This window comes from Haliotis rufescens, unplaced genomic scaffold, assembly GCF_023055435.1.
Source record: "Haliotis rufescens isolate VD_foot unplaced genomic scaffold, xgHalRufe1.0.p SCAF_99, whole genome shotgun sequence".
In the NCBI taxonomy this organism is placed as follows: domain Eukaryota; kingdom Metazoa; phylum Mollusca; class Gastropoda; order Lepetellida; family Haliotidae; genus Haliotis; species Haliotis rufescens.
The window spans coordinates 826,865-846,983 of NW_025964393.1; the positions used below are offsets into that span (position 1 = coordinate 826,865).

The 20,119-nt window shown below is 42.2% G+C and overlaps 1 protein-coding gene across 4 annotated transcripts in view; it reads right to left on the reverse strand.

The window, feature by feature from the left end:
- The window catches only part of LOC124120294 (protein CASP-like), a 136,192-nt gene that overhangs the window by 99,526 nt on the left and 16,547 nt on the right, over nucleotides 1-20,119 (reverse strand). For all 4 annotated transcript variants that reach the window (XM_048391788.1, XM_046483089.2, XM_046483090.2 and 1 more), the window contains exons 2-4: nucleotides 12,002-12,112; nucleotides 1,724-1,850; nucleotides 564-701 (exon numbers count right to left, since the gene is read on the reverse strand). In XM_048391788.1, coding sequence (XP_048247745.1) covers nucleotides 564-701; nucleotides 1,724-1,850; nucleotides 12,002-12,112 — 376 coding nt within the window. The remainder of the gene's footprint in view (nucleotides 1-563; nucleotides 702-1,723; nucleotides 1,851-12,001; nucleotides 12,113-20,119) is intronic.

Consider the following 20,119-nt stretch of genomic DNA (forward strand, 5'->3'; position numbering starts at 1 on the left):
CTGATCCTCGGCTTGACGAGCAAACGCTTTAATCACTAGGCTACCCGACCTCCCCCTATACTTTAACACAGACAAAGCTCTTTACTCTAACCCAGATTAAATAGAGTTGAAATGCTAGGTTCACAATGTGGAATGATGCATAGCTAACCATTAGCATCTACTGAACAGATTGTTATTCAGACACATAACAGTACTTCAGGCGACTTCAAAGTGCTGCCATCAGTGAGTGAGTTGGTTTAACACCGCTTTGAACAATATTCCAGTTATATCACGGCACGTCAATTTAATGTGGGAGGAAGGCCCAATGTCTCGGACATTTACAACTCTGGTGAAACCCACGAGCACGGGTATGGTGCTGTCAAACCTAGAAACATAATCAGGACCATTCGGGATTCAAACCCACAAACATTGGCTGCCATTAATATTTCAGCTTCCAAATTCATTGCAGCCTTTAAATAATTAGCCCAGTCACAGAGCCTGACCGCCAGATAAATTTAGTTGCCTCTTACAAACAGCAATAGGGTGATGCAGAACGATCTTAAATTCTATTAAATCAAACTGACCTTGGTTTTTTACTTCAGCAAACTCATGATTGTACTCGTCGAGTGTCTCCCGTAGCTGCTTGTTCTCCAGCTCAAGGTCCTGGGCCCGCTGGGCTTTCTTCTGGATCTGCAGCGCATGGTCCAGCACCGGAACAGGGTCTGTTAGAACAGAGCAGAACATGGAGGACTGATGGAGTGACAAGTAGAGACAGGGTCTGTTAGAACAGAGCAGAACATGGAGGACTGATGGAGTGACAAGTAGAGACAGGGTCTGTTAGAACAGAGCAGAACATGGAGGACTGATGGAGTGACAAGTAGAGACAGGGTCTGTTGGAACAGAGCAAAACATGGAGGACTGATTTACAGTGACACAGGGTCTAGCTGGACAAGGAACACAACATGGAGGACTGATCTACAGTGACACAGGGTCTAGCTGGACACAACATGGAGGACTGATCTACAGTGACACAGGGTCTAGCAGGACACAACATGGAGGACTAATCTCCAGTGACACAGGGTCTAGCAGGACAAGGAACACAACATGGAGGACTTATCTACAGTGACACAGGGTCTAGCAGGACACAACATGGAGGACTGATCTACAGTGACACAGGGTCTAGCTGGACAAGGAACACAACATGGAGGACTGATCTACAGTGACACAGGGTCTAGCTGGACAAGGAACACAACATGGAGGACTGATCTACAATGACACAGGGTCTAGCAGGACACAACATGGAGGACTGATCTACAGTGACACAGGGTCTAGCAGGACAAGGAACACAACATGGAGGACTGATCTACAATGACACAGGGTCTAGCAGGACAAGGAACACAACATGGAGGACTGATCTACAGTGACACAGGGTCTAGCTGGACAAGGAACACAACATGGAGGACTGATCTACAGTGACACAGGGTCTAGCTGGACAAGGAACACAACATGGAGGACTGATCTACAGTGACACAGGGTCTAGCAGGACAAGGAACACAACATGGAGGACTGATCTAAAGTGTCACAGGGTCTAGCTGGACAAGGAACACAACATGGAGGACTGATCTACAGTGACACAGGGACTAGCAGGACAAGGAACACAACATGGAGGACTGACCTACAGTGACACAGGGTCTAGTACACGGGACACAACATGGAGGACACCGAGAGACACACCAAACAGTACCTGGCAGATCTATTAATTTCTTGTATATGGAGAGGAATGCTGCCTCTGCTGCCTTGCTGCGTTTTGAAAGAGCGTCGATCTCGCCTTGAAAACTTCTTAAAACTGGAGCTACTATTTTGCGAATGTCCTGCAAGACAAGAGTTCCATTGTAACATCAGCATGGCAACAACATGTAAGAAACACTACAGCAGACATGACACACAAACCAAGATACTTCTTATATTGTATCCCTGTGGGGAGCCCTCGCTGCACAAAAAGACTTTCCAATAACCCCAAAATGTCCAGATCATGCACTCGTTAGATACTGATGTAATGTGTTTGGTTTGGTTTGGTTTGGTTTGGTTTGGTTTGATTTGTTGTTAAATGCCGCACTCAGCAATACTCCAGCTATATGACGGCGGTCTGTAAATAATCGAGTCTGGACCAGACAATCCATGATTGACATCATGAGCATCGATCTACGCAATTGGGATACAATGACATGCATCAACAAAGTAAGAGAGCCCGACCACATGATCCGTTAGTAGCATGTACATGGTAGTGAAGGTCCATGATCCAGTGTATCTGGCAGAGGACAATGATAAGTTAGGCCATGATCCTGTGTTCCATGATCAGCTGAAGGACCATGACTCCTGTTATTATTTAGTGACAATGATTTAATGTGCGTGGTAGTGGGGGTCCATGATCCAGTGTATCTGGCTGAGGACCATGATAAGTTAGGCCATGATCCTGTGATCCACTATGATGTAATGCAAAGTTTAATGAATGGCAATATTTAATTCAAATCCTTCAGTCTTAAATAGCTACATGTACAATTTCCTTGGATGAATTACAGGTTAGCGATATCTTATCATTGAAGTGTGCATGAGTTTCTTGATTCCACAACAGTTTACATTCACAGAACAGCTAATCAAAAAAGCTCAGATAATCATTTGAATAACACTCATGTGCTTTGATAAAAATACTGACATGAAAATTGAATTCTATGAAATTCATATTTTTATCATTCTTTCCATGACAACCGTGACAAATAGACATTTAATTTATATTTGTCAGAGGAAGCGTTGATGGAAATATAGGAGGTAAACACAACCTGATGATGTGGGGAAATCAATATGCCAGTGTATGGCACAGAAGATATAACCAGCAGTATATAATTCAATTTATATGCAATTACCATTTTTACACCGAAATATGACTTCTTACGACAAGCAGAAAGTGACAACTGATGCCTGTCACACAGGGTAGTGTTTTTTGTCCGATCTCCCAGTGGGTGGTCTCCACAATCAATATTTGTCTCCTCATCCTACCCTCAATAGTTCCAAAACATCAACGCTCCTACTGCGGTCCTGTTAAATGCCATTAGTGAGTTATTTACCATTTTGCCATTCTCTTACCCATAACTGTCTGAAATACTGAAATTACAATTAGCTATCCTGACAGACCAAGGCGAAGCTACAAAACAGTACTGCTGCAACTTCAATTTGTCATTTGTAACCCTTCATCCTTGCACCTGTAAATTGAAATAACCCACAAAATATATGCTGCATGTAACCATGAGAATGCATCCTTGAAGCATGCCAGGGTTAGAAATTGGCACTAGTCTTGTAGTCCTTGCCAAACTGTCCAATATTTTAAGTATCATAAGGACTATTAGAAATTTGCAATTTTTAAGGGTTTTCTTATATGGTATCATTATAAGGACTAGAGGACTAAACATGTTAGTTTCTACCGCTGCATGTACCCTCAAAGATGACTACATCTTTGCTGTATCTGTACACTTCATGATGACCCTAAATACATGCTGCAGGTACTCTTAATGATGAACTCTTTCTGCATGTAACCCAGTCACTTACATCCACACACATGCACAAACATGTCACCATACCTTTCTTGTTACCCACTCCACTGGACTACCCTACTGTTCCCACCAGCTTATTTTTACCATCTTTGCCCCACAGTGTTCACTCACTACAGCCCCTTACCCACTGCCCTCTGTCCCCAACTGTTCTCTTCTATTCCTCCGCCACAACATTTCACCCCACAGTGCTCTCCCCCTGACCCCCATTGTCCTTGCCTCTTGAAACCCACTGTTCTCTCTCCTTGTCCTATACTCAAGGCCTCCTCTCCCTTAGCCCCCACTGTCCTCTCCCCCTTGACCCCAACTGCCCCCCACCTCCCGTGACCCCCACTGTCCTCCCTCCCTTGACCCCACTGTCCTCCCTCCCTTGACCCCCCTGGCCTCTCCCCCTTGACCCCAACTGTGCCCCCCCCCCCACCTCCCTTGCCCCCCACTGTCCTCCCTCCCTTGCCCCCACTGTCCTCTCTCCCTTGCCCCAACTGCCCCCCTCCCTTGACACCCACTGTCCTCCCTCCATTGACCCCCACTGCCCCCTCCCTTGACCCCAACTGTCCCCCCTCCTTCATCCTCCACTGTCCTCTCTCCCTTGATCCCCACTTCCTCCCTTGCCCCCCCACTTTCCTCTCTCCCTTGCCCAACTGTCCCTCTCCCTTGACCCCCACTGTCCTATCCCCCTTGACCCCCCCCCCCCCCCCCCCATTGTACTCACTGCCTCTCAATCACCCTTCCCAAAACTTATCCCCAGCTCCCCTCCCCGTCCTTCATTTAGGCGATCACCCAACTGGTTAACATCATTGAGCGAGGCAAAACAATGGCACAGTTTATCCCAGCAAGAGCGGTCTGTAACAAGGAATGTTTATAGAGTAGCAACATCAAAGATTAATGAAAGTGATGCTGGCCCCTCCAACCAAACTTCACCTCCCCTTCAGACGGCCAATAAAAAACCTGATTCCATGCATTATATAAGCAGGAAAAAAGACATCTGCAGCAATAGATTTTCAGTCTCTGCTTCCCTCTCAAATTACCCAGTGATATACCGAGCTCCATGAGCCTGTGGCTGTCTCTGCCCCCCTTTGGTTCGTTATCTCTACTTTAATTAGTTCTATAAACTCCCCACCAGCTTCATTTCCTGTGGACGGTGACTGACTTGACTGGGATATTCAGGCAGAGGGCAATTGTCCTTTCTAATCAAGCCAGACACTGGACTAGGTTCTGGACGGAGACATCATAGGTGTTACAGGGTAGGTCGGATAGTGTGTAGGGTAGATCGGATAGTATATAGGGTAGGTCGGATAGTGTGTAGGGTAAATCAGATAGTATATAGTGTAGATCAGATAGTATATTGGGTAGGTCAAATAGTGTGTAGGTTAGGTCGGATAGTGTGTAGGGTAGGTCAGATAGTGTGTCGGTTAGTTCGGATAGTGTAAGATAGGTCGGATAGTGTGTAGGGTAGGTCAGATAGTGTGTAGGGTAGATCAGATAGTGTGTAGGGTAGGTCAGATAGTGTGTAGGGTAGGTCAGATAGTATTTAGGGTAGGTCAGATAGTGTGTAGGGTAGGTCAGATACTGTTTAGGATAGGTCGTATAGTGTGTAGGGTAAATCAGATAGTATATAGGGTAGGTCGGATAGTGTGTAGGGTAGGTCGGAAAGTATATAGGGAAGGTCGGATAGTATATAGGGTAGGTCGGATAGTGTGAAGGGTAGGTCGGATAGTGTGTAGGGTAGGTCGGATAGTGTGTAGGGTAAATCAGATAGTATATACGGTAGGTCGGATAGTGTTTAGGGTAGGTCGGATAGTGTGTAGGGTAGGTCGGATAGTGTGTTGGGTAGGTTGGATAGTGTGTAGGGTATGGCGGATATTGTATAGGGTTGATCGGATAGTGTGTAGGGTAGATAGGATAGTGTATAGGGTAGATTGGATAGTGTGTAGGGTAGGTCGGGTAGTACAGTCGGTAGATTGGACAGTGTATAGGGTAAGTTTGATTGTGTAGAGGGTAAGTCGGAGAATGTATGAAGTGTGTCGGAGAGTGTATGTCGGATAGCATACAAGGTAGGTGAGATAGTATGTTGAGTGTGTAAGGTAGTATATGAGGGTATGTAGGAGATACCATAGCAGGTGATGTGTGTTCATGTGTCAGGGCATTTTGGACAGTATGTCACAGTGAATAGTACAGAATAGGATATCAGGGTGTGTGAGATACTTCACAGTGTCTCAGGGTGTGTTAGACAGTGTATTAGGGTATGCTGGTTAGAATATTAGGATATGGTGGATAGATTATCAAGGTGTGCTGGATAGAATGTTAGGGTATGCTAACAGAATATTATGGTATGCTGGAAAGAATTTTTGCTGGATAGAATATTAAGGTATGCCGTATGGAATATTAGGATATGCTGAATAGAATTTTAGGATATGCTGGATAGAATACTAAGGTATGCTGGATAGAATATTAGGGTATGCTGAATAGAATTTTAAGGATATGCTGGATAGAATATTAGGGTATACTGGATAGAATATTGGGGTATGCTAGATGGAATATTAAGGTATGCTGTATGGAATATTAGGATATGCTGAATAGAATTTTAGGATATGTTGGATAGAATATCAGGGTACGCTGGATAGAATATTGGGGTATGCTGGATAGAATATTGGGGTATGCTGGATAGAATATTAAGGTATGCTGAATAGAATTTTAGGATATGCTGGATGGAATATCAGCATTAGAAATTGGCACTAGTCCTATAGGCCTTGCCAAACTGCCCAATAGTTAAGGTATCATAAGGACTAGTAGAAATTTGCCATTTTTAAGGGTTTTGCTATATGTTATCATTATAAGGAGTAGTGGGCTAAAACAGTTAGTTTCTATACCTGAATATTAGGGTATACTGGATAGAATATTAAGGTATGCTGGATAGAATATTAGAGTATGCTGAATAGAATTTTAGGATATGCTAGATAGCTTATTAGGGTATGCTGGATAGAATATTGGGGTATGCTGGATAGAATATTGGGGTAAACCTTGATTATTCAGTGTCTTATATTTCCATTCTATCATAATAAATGCCTTAAACCCATTAGTTAGTTGTTTTGTTGTTTAATGCCGCACTCAGCAATATTCCAGCTATATGACGGCGGTCTGTAAAATAATCGAGTCTGGACCAGACGATCCACGCTATTGGGATCGATGACATGTATCAACCAAGTCAGCAAGCCTAACCACCCGATCCCGTTAGTCACCTTCTACGACAAGCATAGTCGCCTCTTACGGCAAGTATGGGTTGCTGAAGACCTATTCTAACCCGGAATCTTCACCTGTGAACCCATTTAGTGCAATACGTTCATTTGGCAAGATATGTCCCCATCACCGCCTCACTATCAGTCAGTTCCGTGAGTGTAACCTGAATTATTTACTGCACCAGATCAAAATCAGGATATGTACAAAAGAATATCAGAGCATATAGGATAGTGTATCACTATAATGTTAAGCAGGACAGAATATCATTTGAGAAAGACAAATAGTCTGAAGCCAGTGTGATTGAACGAGTGAAATTTAAATATGCTGTATCACTGACAGGAATAAAGAAATGATATGCAGTGTTTGTCTGCTCAACCACACAGCACATCTGCTCACTCACACACCAAGTCAGACAGAGCAAGATCAAGACCCAGTCACCTGGACCTGGTCACCTGGACCCGGTCACCTGGACCTGGTCACCTGGACCCTGTCACCTGGCGTCACAGCAAGCACCTCCACGGACATTTCCTACCTAAGTGGTGTTTGTTGTTTTACAGCTATATTCCAGCTACATCACTGCGGTTGGTAAATAATCCTGTCTGGGACAGGGCAGTCAGTGGTTGACAGCAGGAGCAGCGATCGGCTCCATCGCTACAAGATGACCTGTGCTGACCTGGTCAAGCAATGTGACAACCCGAGTCTCATAGTTAGGGGATGATGGATTAGGTTGGGGTAGACAAAGGGTGGTAGATATTGCCCTGGTAGAAATACATAAAGAGGTGGTTGACAAGGGGGTGGTAGAAAAGCGGACATAGACAAAGTGATGGCAGACAAGATTGATGGTAGGAAAGTTTGGAAGATATGGGGTAGTAGATATAAGGTAGAGATAAGGTATGGTAGACAAGCGAGCGGTTGGCAAGGGGCTGGTAGACCAGGAGGTTGAAGACAAAGAGGTGGAGATAAGGTGTGGTAGACAGGGGGCAGTTGGCAAGGGGCTGGATGACCAGGAGGTTGAAGACAAAGAGGTGGAGATAAGGTGTGGTAGACAGGGGGCGGTTGGCAAGGGGCTGGATGACCAGGAGGTGGAAGACAAAGAGGTGGAGATAAGGTGTGGTAGACAGGGGGCGGTTGGCAAGGGGCTGGTAGACCAGGAGGTGGAAGACAAAGAGGTGGAGATAAGGTGTGGTAGATAGGGGGCGGTTGGCAAGGGGCTGGTAGACCAGGAGGTGGAAGACAAAGAGGTGGAGATAAGGTGTGGTAGACGGGGCGGTTGGCAAGGGGCTGGTAGACGAGGAGGTGGAAGACAAAGAGGTGGAGATAAGGTGTGGTAGACAGGGGGCGGTTGGCAAGGGGCTGGTAGACCAGGAGGTGGAAGACAAAGAGGTGGAGATAAGGTGTGGTAGATAGGGGGCGGTTGGCAAGGGGCTGGTAAACCAGGAGGTGGAAGACAAAGAGGTGGAGATAAGGTGTGGTAGACAGGGGGCGGTTGGCAAGGGGCTGGTAGACCAGGAGGTGGAAGACAAAGAGGTGGAGATAAGGTGTGGTAGACAGGGGGCGGTTGGCAAGGGGCTGGTAGACCAGGAGGTGGAAGACAAAGAGGTGGAGATAAGGTGTGGTAGACAGGGGGCGGTTGGCAAGAAGCTGGATGACCAGGAGGTTGAAGACAAAGAGGTGGAGATGAGGTGGTGATAGACGGGGCGGTAGACGGGGAGGTAGACATGGGTTGGTAGACAAGGGGGTGGAAAAGATCAGTAGATAAGGGGGCGGTAGATACGGCATCAGTAGACATGGAGGAGTTAGATAAGTGGGCGGTTGACACAGGAGGGTCGATACAGGGACAGTTGACGAAGGGGTGGTAGATGGTAGTAGACATGCGGTGGTAGACAAGTGGGAGGTAGAAAAGACAGACATTTATTCAGGATTTTCAACTAGGTGCCAATTGCAGGCAAAACTGGGAATTTCGTAAGGTTCATATATTCTTACACTCTGAGTATTCTGACACAGCGTTAATGTCCAACCAAGTCACATGCAAAACCATAAAATATGAAGTTAAAATTATGATAGCCTGAGAATGGCATATGTTTAACTGAAATCTGGTAATTTAACCAAAATTTGGTAATTTTCACAAACATTTAATGCAGAACTAGGCTATCAACCTCTGAGAACTGCAAGACACCTCCATGCAAGGGGTCAAAGACAAGGGGTGTCAAGAACATTATGTTGGATGTGACGCCTTTTGCATCTCAGTGTTTAAAAGCCTTATAGTGACCCTATATTCAATGCACTGACAGATCGACCATCAGACAACAGTAGATCATTATCGGTGAGCAGAAAGAAGCCAGTGTGGGACCATCTCACCTGGAGCCCAACCTCCTGATTACCAAAATATATATTTGAACTCATGTTGTATTTGAAAAAGTCGCCAGCACGACCTCCCTTATCACAGGCCATCTCACCTATTTTGGATACTTGGAGATAATTTCAATAAGCTAAAACTTGGCCTTCAGGAGAGGGAGTGGAGGTTCTAAGTGGGCCATCAGCTGCTAAAACTCACCCCCACAACAAATGTGCATACTACAGACACACAACTGCAAAATTTGAACCAAGATTACACATGTCAGTACATGGAAGGGACTTATTGATAATGAATTTATAAGAAGTTTGTAAACCTCACAGCTGGAAGGGTTTGGCACTTGCGGTGTTCTGGTGATAAGATTCAATAATGTGACGACATGTTACGAAACCAACCCAAGTTCTTTGATCAGCTCCCATATCTTTTTTTGCACAAAAGTCGAGGGTTGCTTGTCATAACCATGTTGTAAACGATTTAGGGGGTCCCTAAATAATAATAATAATAATAATTATAATTATAATAATAATGATGATGATAATGATAATGATAATAATAATAATAATAATTGATAAAATGCCCATATATTTAACTTTCAGGTGTTCAGTGGAGCTAGCATTTATGTCAATCAAACCCCTCCCCCTGGAAAACTGCCAACCCCCCACCCCGAAATATAATGCAGGACAAGTACCTATGGAACCTTCCTATTAACAAAACAATATCAAAGTATGACTCCATCTGTTCAAATTTGTAAAAGTCAACATGTGTATTTAGAAAGGAAGATTATGAAATCCCCCTTCTGTAGGTGTGGGAGTACAAGAGTGTGCAGGTGCATGCTGATAAAACGAACTCCTCAAAGGTTGTGCTTCCAGATACCAAATATTATTTAAGTTTTACCATCTCATTCAGCAATAGAAACTAACATGTTTTAATCCACTAGTCTTTAAAATGATAACCATCTTTCTGAGGCAAGAGATTTAACTGACTATAAAAGTCCAGTTTCCACCCATGCCGAACTAGGCTGCAAATACGGAGTTATGTTTTGGATGGACTAACGAGACAAGACAAAATCCCGTAACGAAATCAACATCCGGTTCGTAAACTGCCGTGCAGATTTCAGTTGAATGCAGGATTTGCAAAGCATGTGAACCGTCAACTTAGCATCAACAAATATTTTCCAAATCTTTTCATGTTTTTAGTCAAGGTGCTCATGTGGTTTCGTGCTCTTCGCAAAGTAAAGCCCGTTTTATTACAATATTTTTTTTTGATTATTGTGCAGACCGTCTTGACAGTGCATCACCATTTTGTTTGAAACAAATGCAAGTGATATGAGAGGTGGAATCTGATTGGTCAATAGGAGGGACATACAAGGGACATAACTCACAATAGCCACTGGGGGCGCTACGATCGAACCCAGAAATTCCGGCCTAATGCGGCAAGGGTGGAAACTGGACTTTTATGGACAGTTAACTCCCTTGCTTTGGGAAGATGAATGATAACACACAGCAAAACCCTTCAAAAGTGCAAATTTCTACCCGTCCTTATGATACCTTAACTATTGGACAGTCTGGAAAGGACTAAAGGACTAGTGCCAAGTTGTAACGCTGTTACGACGGATGTAATACAGAAGCACGCCCATTTACTTGTGTATACTTCATGTATGGCGATATGTACCACAAAACACTGCATGTGGTCTTTCATCTGTAATTTGATAGGACCCAAATACAATAACCCAAATGACTTGACAAAGACCCATACATCACACTTCCTCGTATATTTTTGACAATTTCCAAGTCATCTGCCATGTTGCTACCGTCACAATGCTTGCGTAATAGGCCCATTATAAACAGGGTGCTTTTTGTAAATAGATTCACTTTTTCTATCACAGGAATCAGTTGCCATTTTTTTAATTACATAATTCAACTTGTCATTTATGTAAACTTTACCATCAAGATGAAATATGCATGAATTTGATAAACTCAATATACCGGTATTTCCCAAACGTATTGGAATTCATATTTCAAATCAAGGTATACTGGTTATTCTGGTAATACCACGCACCTCTACTAGTTGCATTATATTCTTGACCCATGAAGATTCCGGGGTATAATAGGTCTTCAGCAACCCATGCTTGCCGTAAAAGGTGACTATGCTTGTCGTAAAAGGCGACTAACAGGATCGGGTGGTCAGGCTCGCTGACTTGGTTGATGCATGTCATCGATCCCAATTGCGTGGATCGATGCTCATGATATTAATCACTGGACTGTCTGGTCCAGACTCGATTATTTACAGACCGCTGTCATATAGCTGGAATATTGCTGAGTGCGGCGTTTAACAACAAACCAACAACAATCAACAACATAATATTCTTAAATCACTCATTCATACATACGTATGGGCACAGGTGGCCCAGCTGTCAAAGGTACTGCATTTCGCTGTGCAGATTTGCATTTTGGTTTGGATCCCGGTTTGCCGAGTTGTTTCTAGGTTTGTCAGCACCATACCTGAACATGTCGGTTTCTCCAAGTGGTAAACGTAAGAGACCTACATCACTCCTGGCTTTCCTCCCACATTAATCTGACACATTAATCTGACACGCCATGATATAACTGGAATACTGTTCAAAGCGGCATAAAATCCAAGTCACTCACTCATCATATTTGTCAATCTTTCAGTGCTAATCAACAATGAAAAACAACAGAAAACAGTAACCATGTCTATCTTCCTTTTCAATTCTAATTAGCAATGGCAAACAAGAGTATACAACAGACCCACTATCTTCCAATTCTAATCAACAATGGCAAGCAATGGCTGGATGTAAAAGTCGGCTTACCTCAGGTGTGTTTTTCTTAAATTCTCTACTTTGTTCCACCAGACGTTTTCTGGAGATGTCACTTTCATCTTGGCGATTGGCGAGTTCTGTGGCAGTCGTGTCAAGATCTTTCTGCAACAAAAAATAACAATATGAAAACACACCATACCAGGTATGTTTTCTATCTCGCTCAAATACTCTTTACTCAATGCAAACAAAAACTCCTCACTATGGACAAAGACTTCTTTCTGGTCAGCTGACGGTGTCTCCCTGGGATCCAGAACAACTTAACTTAGCTAATACAAAAATGGTGATTTGATGGCCACAATGGCTCAAAGTCTGTAGTAATGATAATGTCACACACAGGGGCAGTGGTGACTTAGCAGTAGACCACTGGCACAGGCTAAGTTGCTTATCGCGTGACCGAACGTTTGTCTTGTTTGTAAACAATTGTGTTTATTCCAAAAACAGAAGACATTGGCTTAATGCAAGCCTTTTGTGGGACTTTACATATTGTTTTGCATAATTATATAGATATGCTACTACAACTGCAACAGTGAGGTGCATGACACAAAAATATTAATACGTCAAAGTGACCGTAGGGCTTCAATGTCAGCATGTGAAGCCGTACAACCAATGTAAACAAAGGATAACTACACAAAAGAAAATAGTTTTTCACATTTTAGGAAATTTTCTCAATGAAAGTTAACCATTCTATGACATATGCTTATCTAGACTTGAGTAGACTTAGATGAAATGAAACTGATGAAAAACATATGCAATATCTTGAATGGAACAGAGTAAGATGTGATGAATCAATTGTCACATGGCGCTGGCCTGTGGCAGAGGTACTATGATGGCCGCATGAACTCTGGATAGGAGAGTCCAATTATGGGTATTGGGCCGCTGGCCTCTAGAGATGTTGAAAAAATGGGTATCAGGCTGCTATTATGACTCTAGAACTCCCGAGCTAACTGTGTTTAATAGGGGCAGGTAACAATGTTCTTCTGACCTGTTTCTGCATTACAAATATTTTTGTTTGTTAAATCAATAAAATTGTCAAGGTCAGCATAAATCACTAGGTTCTGTCAGGAAGTTGGATACATATAGTTCTTACACCTTAAGCATGTTAGGACCTGCTTTTCTGTCTTGGTTTAGGATTATTTGTGAAAAACATGGTAGATAGGAGTGTCTGAAATATTAAAAAGGACATTCATTCTTCAAAACTTTTTCTGGAAATATTGACATGTTCGTCAGGTGAAACATGTGTGTCTTACATTTTGGGATGGGGGGGGGGCTGGGTAAACACATAAGTTGGCATTCAGAGAAATAATGAAATTACACTTTTCTGATTTTTTTAATGTTCATTCCTCTAGTATTGCTCTAATGGCTACTGTTATATTATCCAAAATTGCAAAAACTGCATCAGATTAAAGTGAGTGAAATCAACACAAAAGCAACAAGTATTTGTCACAGAGTGACGAAATATCCCCCGCCTGTACACCATAGTACCAAAAATGAAGACAATCCAGCGATTAGTTCTTGAGATATTGTGGCAACACCGTTTTCCAACTCCAAAAACAGATTTGCCTGCTGTGACCTTGAAAATGGGGTCAAGGTCACCAAATCTGACAGGTGTATGCGGTGTCTGTATATACACTATAGTTCCAAATATGAAGACAATCCAGCGATTAGTTCTTGAGATATCGCGGCAACACCGTTTTCTAACTCCAAAAGCAGATTTGCCTGCTGTGACCTTGACAATGGGGTGAAGGTCACCAAAACCGACTGGTGTCTGCAGTGTCTGTATATACACCATAGTTCCAAATATGAAGACAATCTAGTGTTTAGTTCTTGAGATATCGCGGCAACACCGTTTTCCAACTCCAAAAGCAGATTTGCCTGCTGTGACCTTGAAAATGGGATCAAGGTCACCAAAACCGACTGGTGTCTGCGGAGTCTGTATATACACCATAGTTCCAAATATGAAGACAATCCAGTGTTTAGTTCTTGAGATATTGCGGCAACACCATTTTCCAACTCTAAAAGCAGATTTGTCTGCTGTGACCTTGGAAATGGGATCAAGGTCACCAAAACCGACTGGTGTCTGCGGAGTCTGTATATACACCATAGTTCCAAATATGAAGACAATCCAGTGTTTAGTTCTTGAGATATCGCGGCAACACCGTTTTCCAACTCTATAAGCAAATTTGTCTGCTGTGACCTTGAAAATGGGATCAAGGTCACCAAAACCGACTGGTGTCTGCAGAGTCTGTATATACACCATAGTTCCAAATATGAAGACAATCCAGTGTTTAGTTCTTGAGATATCTCGGCAACAAACAGGTGGGACGTACGGACAGACGTACGGACGGACGTACGGACGGTCGTGAATACTATATCCCCCGCTTCGCGCTAACGCGCGGCGGGGGATAAAAACAAACTAGAGTGTCTTCATTGAGTTGGGTTCAGGGCAAAGGATCATTCCAGAGATATATTAGCCTTATGGCGTATGTGATACATTCAATTCAAATTACAGCACTTGCAGTATTCAAAGGTTAGAGGTACTACCAGTATATCGGTAAATTGAGGTTCATTCTTTCCACGCAACTTATCACAATATCATTTTTCCATGCTCGATATATCGAATGATTTCAAGTTGGGATTTGTATCATGAGCCTAATGTTATATACTTGCTAAATGTCTTCGCTGCCCAGGAGCGAGCATCCGGGGGCCCAAGATGGCTGCCTATTTATTGAATGAGTAAACATTACGTTGTACCAGCATCTTGTTTTGTTCCATTTGTGAACTTCAGTTCATACCTTAATGTATCAGATAGCTTCTGAATTAAAAATTTAGAATTATACAATATATCGTGATGTGTATCGCAGTAAGGCTTTCTGCATTGCACAATATTGTGATACACTTTAAACCTCCAATACCCATCCCTAGTACTTAGTGTACATAAAAACTATTCCCCCGAAAACTTTTCTTACAACTTTTCTTAACTTAATAGAATGATCGATATCGAAGATATCTGCCATAAATTTAGTTTGAGTATAAAACAGATATGTTACACGTTCACATGGGTCACTGGTTCACATGTTGACTGACTTCACAATGCATTTCAAACTATCTGATAATCCTGTCTGTTGAAGTTACAACACAAAAGTTAACCCATAATTTAAAGGTTGTTTTTTATTGATTATCAAGTGATTTATTTATCAATTATTTGATTTTTGTATCAATCACTTAAGCTGTGACCAGTGTTATGGACCAGTATTGAATTTCAGTATTGATTTTTGGTAATAATCAATGTGCATGAACATCATTTCTCTCTACAATTGATTATAAACAAGCCCAATCAATCATTACATCGGTACAGGGTAACCAATCAATAATTGATCACAATAGATCATTGGAACATTAACTTGTGTCCATGTGTAAGCCGTCATGGTAACAAGACACCTTCAGCTGATGTGAGACAGTGTCAAAAAAAGCACAGTGAGACAGTGAAAATTGTGCACTGTCAGAACTCTTCTGTCCCAAATACCATGTGCAGAGACAATAGACTCTGTCACTCACATATCAAGGATTACATGCCAACAAAATTGACTCAGGACACTGGAGGATTTTATTTGTTTATATGCCATTCTTGAGGAATTACCACCACTCCAATATCTTTTTACTCTACAGGGCAAGTTGAAAATGCTGTCCAACCTAACATCCACCATAACATATTCTTAATGACATAAGCCTGTCAGTAGGTTAAAAGTTTGAAAACTTTTACTTTTCCATCAGCGTTTGTATTAAAAATCTACACCCAAAACTTGCAAAACAAGAATCTCCTCCCCTCTCCCCCTTTATGACGAAATCATGGTCACCCCATCCCAGCACACCAGCATCCTAAAGAGCCTGTCCTAATCTCTGCCTCTTCCCATCTGCCCCAATTCTCCACACACACACACACACACACACACTCACACAAGGATGTAGATCAAATTCATATGGTTTCAGAACTGATTGGGTCATGTGATCAGGTCATGTGATCACCAGTTGCCCCTCTGTCGTGCCTGTGATCAGCCTCTCGTTCAACTTCAAGTCACAGCACAGGCATGCTGTAGCCCCCTCCCTCCCGGAGATGGCTGTGCTGAGGTCCTGTGTGGAGGCTGCAGGACTGTAGGCGATCAGCCTGGCTATGTTTGGAGACTGATCAGGGATACATCACAATCACCAGACAAGCAGTCACATGGGAGGATGGGGCACAATACTGTTCTACTCATATACCTACATCCTGAACGCCAGGCACGTGTTGGAGGCTGTCCTCAGACAATGTCTTACACCTGGATGACTGTGGTCAACTTTGAAAGTATAGCGGAAGACACTAGGCTGTGGTTGGATGCAACAATCAGACTAAAAATCTCAAAAATACACTCAGGACTGATGATCAAACAATTATAGACAGATGATCTACCTATTATAGACTGATGATCTACCTGTTATAGACTGATAATCAACCTGTTATAGACTGATGATCAAACAATTATAGACAGATGATCAACCCATTATAGACTGATGATCTACCTGTTATAGACTGATGATCAAAAAATTATAGACAGATGATCTACCTATTATAGACTGATGATCAACCTGTTATAGACTGATGATCAAACAATTATAGACAGATGATCTACCTATTATAGACTGATGATCTACCTGTTATAGACTGATGATCTACCTGTTATAGACTGATGATCTACCTATTATAGACAGATGATCTACCTATTATAGACTGATGATCTACCTATTATAGACTGATGATCTACCTGTTATAGACAGATGATCAACCTGTTATAGACTGATGATCAACCTGTTATAGACTGATGACCAAACAATTATAGACTGATGATCAAACAATTATAGACTGATGATCTACCTATTATCGACTGATGATCAACTTATTACAGACTTTTGTTCTAGCTATTATGGATTGATGATCAACCTATTATGGATTGATGATCAACCTATTATAGACTGATGATCAACCTATTATCAACTGATGATAAACCTATTATGGATTGATCAGATGATCAAGCAACTTAGGACCGATGTTCAACCTGCTAAGGACTGATGATCAGCCTCCTCCGGGGGGGCTGGTATTGAACCAAGTCCTGTTCAAGTAGCTAAAGGCTTTTTGTCACAAGCAAAACAGGTTGTGATAAAAGGGTAACAATTCTGCCTCCCCACCTCCACCAATAACTACTCATGTTGATACTGATAGTCCAAACCCCAGCTTAGCAGTGACTTTACAGATCCGATTTCCCTCCCCTCAATAATGTGGCCAACATGCCAAGATATCAGTAACACAGATACCAATATCTGCTAAAACCATTCAAACAAAGATTGTTTCATGCCCATGTCTGTAGTTTCCTCTATAGGGGAACGAACTGGGAGCAGTGATCTGACCTGAAACCTGATCACCCCATCCCATGCCTACCTCTCCGTCTTCATGCTCAATTATAATGACAGCCAGCCCCCCATCGCCTCCCCCCCCCCATCCTTCACCCCCCCTGCTGGGGTACAGATAGATCACCATGGCTTGATTAGCCAGCCCCGCACTGCTGCCGATCACAGGCACACTAACATTCATGTGTGTCACTTAGTTTCCATCTCGGCTAATGGGATCCTGGTCTTTGATGTCCCTGGCGAACTGGCTTCGAGTTGTTTCACTTTAATAATGTTCTCTTTCTTACTAACATATGCGTTACAATTACAGAGGTGGAGGCAATTCAACCTGACAAGCCTCATACTTTACCCAATCACAAAATCATCTGTACCAAATACTCTGGTGCCACTAGGAAAAAAACTGCTGCCATCAGCATTTGCATCAGCATCCTCATCACAATCGTCACAATCATCACCATCACCACCATCATCATCATCATCATCATCATCAGAGTACTATCGTTATCATCTTTAACAACAGTGTCAGCAACTCTAAAAATCTGAACAAAAGACTTTCTTCACCTCACACTGAATAATCGCACAACAAATTAAGTTCAATACAATGCCCCATAATAAATCCTCAGGCAATGTTTTACCGTCATCATCATTATCATCATCAGAGTACTATCATTATCATCTTTAACAACAGTGTCAGCAACTCTAAAAATCTGAACAAAAGACTTTCTTCACCTCACACTGAATAATCGCACAACAAATTAAGTTCAATATAATGCCCCATAATAAATCCGCAGGTTATGTTTTACCGTATCATGTCGAACTAAGATCTTAACTTTCTCTTGATGTTTGACAGTGGAAGATCCATGAAAATCATGCCCAGTACTGTGCCAAAAGTACACAAAAAGTGTACCCCTAATGCATGGTACAAAATCCTGTGTGTTCAAGGAACACAAAAAAACATCATTTCGGCCGATGTAATGTGTGTTTCTTCCATTCATTTCTTACAACATAGCCTGTGCCAAAAACTTTTATAGCTACACGCTCTTAGCATCATATTCAGTAGAATTTGGTGTTATAATGTGGACTATTATTACCTGGGATTACTAGACCAAGCAGATTTTTAGTTGACTCAGGCTATAGACAAGTAACAAAGTCAAAGACTGCAACATTATCATGATTATTGAAAATTTACAGCCTTCATTTCATTTAAGATTACATCCACTGGCATAAGTATTTGTATATTTATTACGAAATGCTAGATCAGACTCATAATAAACTAAATAAAAGATATTAGATCAGACTGGTACTATTACACAAACGGAAGACTGTAGATATATTTTGTGGAAACCTTGTCCAAGAAGATAAGGAATTGGAAAAGAACCTACTTTCAACTTAAACGTGAGTGGGCATTCTGATTAGATATCTAGTTTTCATGCGTCACAAAGTTTTGTCACTGTCTTGTACTTTCTTTACGTAAATGCAAACAAAGCGCATTTCATTGGGTCTCTTGATAGACAACAAAGTTTCAATAAAGTTTGAAAGTAATTATTCTCAATTTGTTTCTCAATACACAACTTCATTTTCCCACAGCTGTCCACATTGTTGAGCCATTCTACAATAATGCTAAACAGGAAAACCTCACTCAACTGGGACACACATACACAAACAACACAAATCATTACAATTAATACTACGTCTTGATTTGATCCCAACTATCATTAACAGGACTGCATCAGGCCCCTCACAAAAGGTTCCACCTGAAGGTCAGATTATCAACAGGACTGCCTAACCCTTGTATCAGACCCTGCTTGTTGGGATCTTACACATCATCAACAGGACTTCCTGACCCTTGTATCAGACCCCAACTGTTGGGATCATCCACATCATCAACAGGACTTCCTGACCCTTGTATCAGACCCTGCCTGTTGGGATCATCCACATCATCAACAGAACTTCCTGACCCTTGTATCAGACCCTGCTTGTTGGGATCATCCACAACATCAACAGAACTTCCTGAATCTTGTATCGGACACTGCCTGTTGGGATCATCCACATCATCAACAAGACTTCCTGACCCTTGTATCAGACTCTGCCTGTTGGGATCATCCACAACATCAACAAAACTTCTTGACCATTGTATCAGACCCTGCCTGTTGAGATCATCCACAACATCAACAGAACTTCTTGACTCTTGTATCAGACTCCGCCTGTCAGAATCATCCACATCATCAACAGAACTTCCTGAATTGTATCAGACCCTGCCTGTCGGGATCATCCACAACATCAACAGGACTTCCTGACTCTTGTATCAGACCCTGCCCATTGGGATCATCCACATCATTTAGTAACAAACATATAACTTTCAGATTTGACACATAATCATACATCTCCACTGTGCTAATATGTGCTTCTCATATCTATTGAGTTAATTGGTATCATAAACATTGCCCTGCTGCTGGGAGTGCCAACAATGATTATTGGATGACTCCAACATTTATTCAATCAGCATAAGAATAGGTCATGATAGCTGGCATACTTCTCTGCAACATCTGATACATTAACATATTTGATGAAAAATTAAACCCTTTAAATGGCAGGCATTGTAGTCTTGACCATGACAACCTGACATTCAGTGTGCTCACTATTTCAACCCATCCTGTCTTCAGCAATCAGTGA